This window comes from Thalia democratica, chromosome 2 (assembly GCF_965202585.1).
Source record: "Thalia democratica chromosome 2, ktThaDemo2.hap1.1, whole genome shotgun sequence".
NCBI classification, from domain to species: Eukaryota; Metazoa; Chordata; class Thaliacea; order Salpida; family Salpidae; genus Thalia; species Thalia democratica.
Genome location: NC_139166.1, coordinates 69,952,811 through 69,964,617, shown reverse-complemented (window position 1 = coordinate 69,964,617; position 11,807 = coordinate 69,952,811). Strand labels below are relative to the sequence as shown.

Below are 11,807 nucleotides of genomic sequence, written 5' to 3'. Positions count from 1 at the left end.
TTATACACGAGCCTTGGTAAAATTATTTTAACAAAATAAGGAATTATTTAATATGTTGCTTAAAACTGCATTTAAAAATGATACCAGACAAACAGTTAAAGTAAAATACAAGTTTAAGCAAACTTTTAACATTTAATTATGATTAAAACATCTTCTTAAATAAAAAGTACTAAAACGACAATATTGTTAAACGAGCTAAACACAAGTAAACTATCAAAGTGTTGTAACTCAAATTTTGTAGTTGAATCAATAGAAAATAATATTCAAAAATTAAAATGCTTCTTAATATAAAAAGTAATATAATTTTTTCAAACTTTATTGTAAACTTCGATTAATACTTAAAGTAAAGTATAACCACTAATAGCTAAAACGAACTTGAAGAACAAACCATCAGTAAACAACACCTGAACATCTAATAAGTGAAACAGCCTACTATTTTTTATTACATTTATTTTATTTTTATAGCAAAGTTTAGAAAAAAAAAAATAATAATAAGTTATCCAATGGTTCTTTAGCATTTTTGAGTTCAATTGTTTAAATAAATTTCGAAAATAAAATTTACTTAAAAATAGTTATTTTTTAAGACTTAATTAGGTTACAAAAAGCTATATTAAATTTGGTACAAAATTCTAAGTTACCATCTTTAAACTTAATAATAGTCAGAAGTATATGACAATGAGAAAAGTTTAATGTCAGCATCAAAAATTCAAGAAATTTAAGGACCAAAAAAGATCGAGTATAAGTTGTTAATAAAATATTCAAAACTCGTTATTAAAATTTTAGTCATGGTTTGCTTTTAAACGAAAAAACTTTGAGTATTAAAGAAGCTATAAAACAAAAAGTTTGTAAGTATAATATATTTTTGTTAGATGATAAGATAACTAGTTGTTGCTAGAGCAACCAAAAGAAGCTAACGGGAGAGGTAAATTTGGAAATTTGACCAAACATCGTTTTCAATGTCATAGACCTTCACGGAATCACTCAATTGATTTTTGTTCAAAAAACTCCCGAAGACGAAAATCTTATTGCCAAGTACACTGCATTCGATGAACGAGCGTGCTAGGTTTATTTCAGCCACACAAGTGAACTGATTCGTCACGCTCGAGTAAACTTCAACTGAACATGTTTCTTTATACTTATCAATTAAACCGGCGATCACAAATATTTTTTTGTCGTGAACCACAGCCCTGTGACCTATTCGTTTTTGAAGAAGCCTGACGTCAGCTGTTGTCCATTTGTTCTCACCTAAATCGTACGTCTCAACCGTGTCCAGTACATTCATGTTCGAAACACCACCGATTGCCCACACTTTATCTTGGAAATATGTCAACGCGAACGCGAGTCTACTTGTGTTCATGCTGCAAACTTCGCTCCACTCGCCACTTTCCGCGCTGTAAACTTCACACTTCAGGGAGCTTTCCATATTCTTATGAGCTCCTCCGGCCAAAAAAATGCACCCACCAAATAAGCACATTCCAAAAAGTTTTCTTTCGTTTCGCATTGGTGGAACTGTCAACTTCTGACCAACTGATATGACCTCAATATCGGATGATGTGATGTCATTTCTAATACCTCCAAATAAATAAATGTTACCTCCAACAGTAGCAGATTGATGACTCAACCTTGAAGAACTTAGTTTTGAGTGTAAATTATAAGTGTTTGTTTTAAAATCATATATGTAAACAGCATTACTGAGTATCCAAGGTTTTGATCCGCTCTGTGACTTTGTTCTCAATCCAACAGATATTAATATACTGTTTTTATCATCAATTTTTTGTATATTATGCGCATCATCATTATTTTTTATCTTTTTTTCTATTTATTTTAAATTATGTTTTATCATGTAGTTCAATGTCGATCTCATACAAAAAAAAATTATGTTGTTGTTAAATTAATTCGTTTCCTTGTTATTAATTTTTTTTGAGTTAATGCTTTTCAGTAGTTTTATGTTCATATAAAACGTATAAAAAATCTAGAACAGTAACAACGGTATGATAACTTCTCAAATCGTCCCTAAGTATGTCAATAATTCTTTATGATTTCTTTGTCTTTATCTTAACTCGATATATAAAAACTGTTATACTACAAAAAAAAAACGAAAAAATTTTTATTTTAACTTTTTATAAAGTTTAAAGTATTTTAAAATTCTTCTTCACTAAACAAGTTGAATATTAACTAAATAAAAGAAACTTAAGTTTTTTATCACGAGATAAAATAAATTTTCCTGTTTAAACTTGCCATAAGACAGCACAGTGAAAACAAAGTTTAAAAAAAAGCTTGTTTTTCATCGTTTTAATACTTTTTTGCAGTTTTTTCGCATTAAATTTTCTGCCAGAAACGATGGAGATGTTTATTTTTAAGTATTGGCAAGTTTAAATAAAAAATTAACTTAGTTTTGCATATTCGTCATTATTAATTCAGAAAGACTGTTCAAAACAAAACGTTTTGCACATCAGCTATGTTTATTCATCTCATTGATGAACAGTTTTTCGTGTTTAATAAATAATATTAATTATTGTTATATTTTATAAACCGACAAAACAAATACGCTCAAAACATTTGGTTCTAGTACCTAGTGCACGAAAAACCTATCAGTATTCGAAACTCACCTTACGGATACCTTTCAACGTCTTGCCTTAACAATTTTTTTCATTTTATTTTTGTTAAAAAAGTTGAACTTATCGATGATTCTTATTCAATTAAGCTTTGTCTAAAAATTATAGTAGTTATTGTAAAAGTTTATCTAGTTTTACTTTTAAATCTATCTTTCATCTTTATTTTATTATAACCCTGCTTTCAATTTCCATAAAATTCTAAGACTAGTATTAGTGTTTTTGAAACTTATGGTAATTTTTTTGTTTGCATTCGTAACAAAAGTTTACCACCTTTAAATGTACTTCTAGTATATTTGATTTTTGTATACTTCAAAGTAAAATTACAAACAATATAATCAAAAGTAAAATTATAATGTTAGCAAACTTATGGTCGGGTTGCCATAAAACCTGTAACCCTGGATAAACCTGGAGTTTGAAAGAAAACAACTTAAAAACCTGAAATTTCTGACAAATATCACAAAATAATTTTGAATTTTAAACAATTTAACATAATAAGTAGTAAAATTTTGATTTTGCATCAAATATATATCTTATAGATAAAAATTTTTGACATCATCATTTTTTTTCTATCTTAAAATTTATTTAGAGTCGCTTTACAGTATCATCTTAATGTTACTATATTACTTAACACGGTTTTTAAGCTCAAACTTAACTTTAGTTTAAAAGTAGACCCAAAATACGTGTACTTTTAAAAACCTGGAAGAAATTCAGAAAACCTTAAAGGAATTTCTCAAAAAACCAGTGGCAACCAGGTAATAAAATAATTATTTAGATTTTATAAAGTATAAAGTCAGTGATATATATTCGTTTATTTTTTTTGAAACATACATACTTTTTTTTTTTGTTTTAATTCAACACTAAATGTTTCAAAGAAGTATGTGTAGTTACTTAAAACAAATGAAATAGGTTTCCGTTTAAAACCATTGAGTTTAAAAGTTGATAGTTGAATTTTATCTTATGTGGATTGTTAATAAGAAGCATCTCTTAGATACTTTTAATAGTATATTGCTTTGATTCACTAGAACCAACTATTACTCATAAAATGATTTCTTAAGCTTTTCATAAGCTCACAAACTGTTTTTGTTATAGAGTCTATCTTTAACTATTATAATATTGTAACATATAAAATTTAGAAACAAAACAAACACGCTGAATTCTAAGTTAACATAACCCATGAAGGAGACTGTAAGTATTATTTTTGTTCTATTTGGTATCAAAGATAAATAGTTATATATGATTAATTTAAAAATAAATTATAAGTTTTGTAAAAATCTGCGAGACTTTATTTTTTTTTAATTAGAAAAGTGTTCAATTAAACAATCTTTATAAATGCAACTTGTTACGCTTTTGGTCACTCTCAAAATAAATGAGAATATGTTATGTGATTGACCATCAGTTTAAAAAAATATTTATGTAAAAAAAAATAGAATGCAGCTTCCATATTTTTACTTTTTGTATATTAAGCATTTTAAATGAATAACTACATTCTTAATTTACATTTGAGGGTTTAATTGCTTGTAATTAATTTACTTGTTTAATAAATATCGTAAAGTAAAATATTATTTTCAGAAAAGACTAGTTTAAATTAAAGTTATGGTATTTAAGGCTGATAAACTAGTGAAAATTTGTTTTTATTAAAAATTTAAGTTTGCGATGATATACAAACTTATAAACTTAATTTTCCTTTTAATGGAGATTCAAGTTAATTAATTTTAACCGTAGATTATTTAACACTAAAATGTAACTAAATTATTTTTGAAGAAAACAAAAATAAAAACAGTTTAAAAATTTAAATAAATATTTACTTTTTAAAAACAAACAATTCAAACTGTGAAAACATTAAATAAAGATACGTTGTAAACTAATGCTATCTTAATATTAATAATATTAAAGAAGTCTGATTACTATACTTTATATGTAAGTTGAAAGAATCTAAACTAATTTAGATATGAACACCAATGTAAGTTTACTTGATACTTTTCAACTTTTCCGAAATGGTTAGGAAAATATCTACCTCATTTAGCCATTAGTTATTTAAAAAACACCTGATTTTACTGTTTTTTTTTAATTATCTTGTACTTCATATAACTTATTTTAAAATTTGTTACTGTTATGAAATACAAATAATATGACTGAACTTAGCACATCTAACTTTTTTCTAAGAAAAAATTTGTAATTAGTCCTCTGAAAATATCGTTAGCTTTTTTTTGTTTCGTCCAAACATTAAATCTATTAGAAATTATAATACTTTTTTTCAAGTTACAAGACAAATTGAACTTAACTAATAAAGCATTCCAGATATCGCAGACCAGGTATGTTTGATTGGCCGCAACCTATCGACCGGGTAACAGTTTGCCGAGCTAGACTTAGTTAAAAAACACGTTTTATTTAAAAAAACACCGGTTACCCGTACTGTTTAACTTTATTTCCTACTGTAATAAACTTTAAACACTTATACTTTATAAAGTGAATTAAGGACGAGGGATAATTTAGTTGTAGAGCGATTAATTCAAATTTTGTAGTTGAAGTAATAGTAATTGTAAATAATACTGAAAAATTAAGATGTTTGTTGAGATAAAAACTAAAATCGTGCATTTTTTAAAAAGTTTATTATAAACTTCGATTCTGTTGTACAGTTTAATTAAAGTAACTATAATCAGGCTAAAGAGAACTTGAAGCACAAACCAAGTCAGTAAACAATACCTGACGGCTAATAAGTAAAACAGCCTACTATTTTTATGTTACTTTTATTTTATTTTTTATAACAACAATTAAACATTAAAAAACATAATAATATATCAAAGGTTTTTTTTGCACTTTTAAATTCAATAGTTCAGAATAGATTTCCAAAATCGAATATACTTGATGGTAGTTTTTTTTAAAGCTTAATTAGATTACAAAAAGCTTATATAAATCTTAGAGACTTGAATTAGATGCGTAGAGAGGTCTTTTTTAATCTACTTTTTATACTTAATTTAGTGCAAAACTTTAAGTTACCATTTTAAAACTTAATAGTAGTCATAAGTATATGAATAGGAAGAAAAGTTAAATGTCAGTATTCAATAAATTCAAAATTTTGAGTAGTAAAAAATATCGAGTATGAAATTTTATTATGAAAACGTTCAAAACTCGTTATTAAAATTTAAATCATGGTTTGCTTTTAAACAAAACATAAATAAATTTCAAAAAGGTTACTAAACATAAAAGTTTGTAAGTAGAAAGATTTTTTTTCATAAACAGTAAGATAACTAATTGTTACTTGAGCAACCAAAAGAAGCTAATGGGAGGGGTAAACTTAGACCTTTTGACCAAACATCGTTTTCAATGTCATAAACCTCCACTGATGTAATAAAATGTAATAAACCTCCCAAATTTTTCACTTTTTTCCATACCATTTTTTCTTGAAAACCTAATTACGCTTGAAGTTCAGGTAGTAAGCCTGACCGCCAAACCACATAAAAGTGTGGTACTGAGCTTCAAGTGTAGTTCGGTTTTGAGTTAAAGTGGTGGCGGACAGCTTTCGTTATTTGTGCAAAAGTCCCGGGAGCAAGAGCTGCTCCGATAGGCCGCGTCCTTATGCTGGTCGGCACCTAATTAGTTTTTTGTTTCATGTACGAGTAGTAACGCAAATTTTTTTTAGTATGTTATTTTTCTTTTAAAATCATTTTTAACATATATAAGTTACAAGTAAAGTTTTATGTTTTATAGTATGTATCCATGGTGTCGTACTACAAATAATACAGTTTTGTAGTAGACAGCCTGGTATTATTCTATAATAAACACTTCAACTTACTTTGTAATCTTATTTATCTATATCATTTACTTGTAATTTAACCAAATACATTGTTACATAGTATTAAATACTAAGTATGTCTCTTTAATAAATTACACCTTAGTTTATTTGTGTATAACGATTAATTAAAATTTAGTTATGGCACTACTTTAGTTTAATCAAAGTTAGACAAAACAATTCATGCTACTTGCAAATATCATTTAATTAATTATTTGTATTTAGAAGAAAGTTAAGATTTTCGTTTTGTCTTCAGTTTTCTTCTTTTGTTTGTCTTCGTTGGCTGCTTTTCGCTAGGCCAACTCACTTCTACTACTTTGCTCTTTTTTTTTTGTTTTTCACTCTGCTGTTTGGTATCATATTAGTTATTTGTTTGATGTACGAGTAACTACTCATGTATTTTAAGTGAGAATAGTTTCCTCCTAACCACTAATTAAGTTAAAATTTCAAATAAAAAGCGTCTTAAATTGTCCACATAAAATTCTACAAATTGTATGCATTATCATAGTAACGAAATGTCTTTTTTTATCCATTTAATTTAAGTGTTTTAGTTGAAATTTAATTTACCCACTACGTCATGATACAGTCTTGATTAGTATGTTATTTTTCTCATAGTTTTAGTTTTATATGCTTTTAAGTGTCCGATTGTATGTCTGGTATTAAATATATTCGAACTACAGTAAATTTTTATGTCTTATAGTATATAACATTGATGTAGTACTCCAAATGGTATGGTTTTAGAGTAGACAATCAATCTATTATTCTATATATAATACTTCTCTTATTGTAATTTGATTTTTTTAATATCATTGTATTATATTTCGTAAATATATTATTTGAAAATTTCCTTGTGTGAATGGAACGAATAGAGGTAAATAAATTAATAACCAGTAAATTGGACACAATTACTGATAAATATATCAACAAAATATCAAAACATTAACGTAAATGCTGGTGATGTTTATCAAACTTGAAATTTTGTTTTTATTTTGTGATATAGATGCTATTTTAGTGTTGATTTTAGTTTTATAATATAACTCTTTTGCTTTAGTTCTGGTTTTCGGTAATATATAGTATATAAACTGTTAAGTTGTATTTGCATCTGTCTTTTTATAATAGCTAGTTATAGCTGGAAAAGTTTTAACTTTGTATAATTTAAAAAGTTCTAATACTTTAAATGTACAAACGAAAGTTTTTGTTTGCTCAATTTTTCTAGTTATCAAAGCATTTAATAAGTTTTGTTCTTTTCATTTAGACTTAAGCAACAAAAATCAAAACTGCCTTTTGCTCTGCTAATGCAGCTTTTGAATTGAAAACGTTTAAATATTAAAATTCACGTAAAAGTTTTGTGTAAAACAAACAGTTTTATGTTTATAAGAATTTTTCAAATGAAAAGTATAATAATCATTTATAGTAAAGTTAAAAAATAAAAGCTAAATAAAATTATTTAAAATTAAAGTATTCTATACTCATTTAAGCACTTACGACGTCTTTAACCGAAACATAGTTTGCAAAGTCTTGAAAGAATAAAATATAATGTTTTTGCTCTAGTAATTGAGATCTCTTTATTTTTTTTGTAAAAATCTAACCATATAGTATTTTAAGATGTAACGTTATAAGGCGTTAAATCCTGGAGATCCTGATAAGCTAAGCTTGTCCAGCGATTAGCACCTTTTGTTGATAAAATTTTATTAATATTTTAGTTTTATTTAGTCAGTATCTTAAATTATTCTTTAACCTTTTTATGTACAAAAGTATTTCTAGAACGAATTTAGATAAACTTTAAACGATTTAATTTTAAATTCCGTTCTTACAACAATAATTCCGTAACAGAACTTATTTATAAATATCAACGAATAGAATAAACTTAATTCAAAAAACATACATTGAATAAAATAGTTCTAATGTAATTAAAAACAAACACAAAGAACTGAAATTTGGTTTGAAAAGTTGTTAGAAAAAAGTTATGCCTTGGTGTTAATTCTTCTGTGTTGACTTAGATTATTTGAAAAAACTTTCACCTTACCTCAAACCGATTTTCTAATTACCACCCCAATGCAAAATGGGATCCAAAAAAAGCGACCTTAGAGTTTTAAGCTGATTTATTTTAAATGTAAGTGTATTGTGGACAATTTGAAACGACTCAAATGAAGTTTTGTTGTGGAATTTCTTGATTTTATGTAACTTTTATGTCTTTTTGTAAGTTTTCTTGAATTTCCAGTTTTTTTTTTCAAAAAACAAGAAATAATACCAGAAAACCTTCTTTGAATATGTTAACCAAAAATCATTACCGACCAACGGTAAGGGTTGGGGATAACACTAATAGTAAAATTAAATAATTGTGCAAAAGTGTGATAGCAAGTGAACTGTCTTTGAAAGGTATAAAAATCATCAAAGTTTGTTTAATGTTGTATTTATACACTACTTTTTAATACAGCTTCAAATTAACTCCGTTGTGCTTAATCCATTAAATCATTTTGGGTTCGAGTTTTATTGATAGTTGCCAAACTTCATATTTAATTTTAGGCATAAGCACTATGAAATTGTGAACAATTTGATAATATAATAAACTAATTAAATTATATGCACTTAAACGTTGTTTTGTAACTAACGATGTTTTGTATTAAAAGACATTGTACAAAAGCTATAATAGAAAATATAAAATTTCTAAAACTTTTCAGAAGTGTTTTTAGACAGGTAAGTTTTATAAAACAAAGTAAATTGCTTATTGACTTATATTTAAGTATAAATTAAAAAAAATATTATGAAAATAATTTTTTTATATAATCTCGAAAATGTGTGAGCCTCCAACTGAAATGATGGCGGATAGGTCACCACCAGTGCCTTCCAATCCAGAGACCCGAGTTCGATTCCTCACTGCATAACTTTTTAACTTACATAATTTTATTGGCTTTTTAATCTTTGTTAGCTTGGTTGTAGTTCTTATTCTTAAATGATGCATTAGTTTTTAATCAAGTGTGTATTTAAATCAACACTCGCTCATAAACACTTTAATCTTAGAACTTTTTTGAAGTACAACAAAAAAACATATAATTAAATAAAAAACTTTTGATAAATACTGGCGTTTAAAAATATTTTTTTATACTTGGTAACATTCAAATTAATATCTTTATTTTTGCTATATATTGTGTTAAACTGTTTCGAATAATATAAAATACTATTACCAATAACAGCTTTTTCAAACATATAGTCTTTTACAATTCTTTATGATTGCATTTGATTGTTTGTTTTTAGCTAAGATTCTACTCTTATAGTGTACTTAAAATAAAAAATAAGAAGCTATAGTTTTATTATCGAAATCATAGTTTAAAACAGTCATTCTATTTCATTTTGCTTTGTGACAAAACAAATTTAAGCTCTTTATATAGTTCTGTAATAATTATATTATCATTTTAAAAGAGTTTTGTCGACAATACAAGAAATTTAATTTAAACTGCAAAATAAATTCATTCAAACTGAGTTAAGCGTAACTTTTGATAAAAATAAACTTATCATTACAAATAAAAAGTTTGTTTCAAACTTAATTTTAACAAAATATAGTAGCCCCCGTAATCAAGCATCAGAATATATACAAGAAATTTAAACTAAATTGCAAAAAAGTATCATTCAAACTGCATTAAACACCTTTTATTCGATAAATAAACTAATTATTATAAATGACAAGTTTATTTTAAAGTCTAAGTTTAACAAACGTGATAGGATCAGCAATCAAGCATCACAAAATGTACAAGAAATTTAAACTAAATTGCAAAAGAGATTTGTTTAAAATTTTGGCGTTTGGCGAGGGTAGGTCCATTCGTTGTATTTCCCCGGTACCTTGTGCTCCATGTTGACGTCACCTCGTACAACCTCGTTGCTTCGAACCTCTGACTACGTCATACCCTTTCTCGCATCCTTGGTAGTGCGTGAGCTTCAAACATTATAACATTTCATAACCAGTCCAAAATATTTGAAGTAACAAATACTTTTTTAAACCAGAAATGTATAATTTGATTCTTAGTAGAGCACTTTTTAAAATAAAAACCTATTTGTAAGCTTATACCATATATATTGCATTAATTGTTTTTAAAGAGGTACATTTTGTGCCGTAAAGCATCTTGCAGCAGATTTTGGTTTTAAGGGCCGCAGCTTGTCGACCCCTCGTCTAGAAATATATTCATTCAAATAACTATTTCAAAATACTCTAATACTGAAGTTGTTTCAGTTTAATACTTTTGTTTTAAATATCGAAATGTAGTACTTGTAATTTGTTCTTTAGTTAACTTAAAAAAAGACCACGCGACGCAACTGATGTCAACCATTATTTGTGATTTTTTTAACTTACTTAAAGCATTAATATAAGTTTAAAATAAAAACTTTGTGATTTTTTTAAAGTCTAAACTATATGCATTGTTAAAATTGTTGAACAGTGTTTTGTTTGCATTCATTTAGCAAAAAACCACTGAAAATAAAATGCCTTCCACTAATTCCCAATTGGAAGAACACTACGTTGACAGCATAACGCGAATGTTCCTAGCAAAGGAGCCGGAGTTTCTGTCCTCGAACCCCGACGAGCCGTGGGACAGAATACGAGTCAAGTGGAACAAGTTCGCTCTGATAAAGCGCAAAGAGTTCACGTCCAGAAGCACCACGATCTTTGATCAGATGTGTGAGTCGTTCACCACAAGTGATGGTTATTATCAAAACGAGGATGATGCTAATAGAACGAGGAAAAGAAGATATCGTCGTAAGAGAAAAAGTTATAAAAGAAGAAAATACGATGGTGTGAGTTCGGACTAATCTTATTTTAATTATATGTTTTTAATTGTGTATTCTCTATGGACATGAAGCTTTTTTATTTAGTAGTTTATTTATGTAGTTTTTTTTTTCATAACTAAAATTTGAACAAAGTTAGACTGCAAAAAACGGTAGCTTACTATACACAATAAGTATATAGTATGACTATTATGACTAGCTAAAGTTAGCATTTTTTTGACAACATATATTTATAGTTTATAAAGTTACTGTAAACTGTTTCTTTTTCAAACTTTTTTGTATAAAACTTATCACTTTGAAAATATAAAATAGTTATAATTTAAAAAAAAAAAAGTTAAGACTTCCATAGTTTCCAAACTGTCTCTAATGCAGTTTTTTTTTATTGGAACCGATCGATTCCCACCAATTTTTATTTTTTTGTTTTTATTTTACTATCACTTAACCCTTGGTCGTTCGCGGTTCTCGAGTTTGATTGGGTGGGAATTTAGGAGGGTGGGAATTGATCGCGGTTGGAATCAAGTGGTTGCCATTACACACAGTTTTAGGTGGTCGTTATTTTAAGAAAGTATAAATTTCAGATACTTAGCATAGTAGCTTATGTGACGTAACAATTATGCAAGATCCCT

General features: G+C 26.9%; 1 protein-coding gene across 1 annotated transcript; it reads right to left on the bottom strand.

Annotated features, from left to right (window-relative positions):
• Positions 1–910: 910 nt before the first annotated feature.
• On the bottom strand, positions 911–10,727 carry LOC145828900 (kelch-like protein 26). The gene is made up of 2 exons (XM_082936645.1): positions 10,702–10,727; positions 911–1,622 (listed from the first exon to the last, which is right to left on the bottom strand). The coding sequence occupies exons 1-2, from the start codon at positions 10,725–10,727 to the stop codon at positions 911–913; spliced, it is 738 nt and encodes a 245-aa protein (XP_082792771.1).
• Between the last annotated feature and the right edge of the window lie 1,080 nt (positions 10,728–11,807).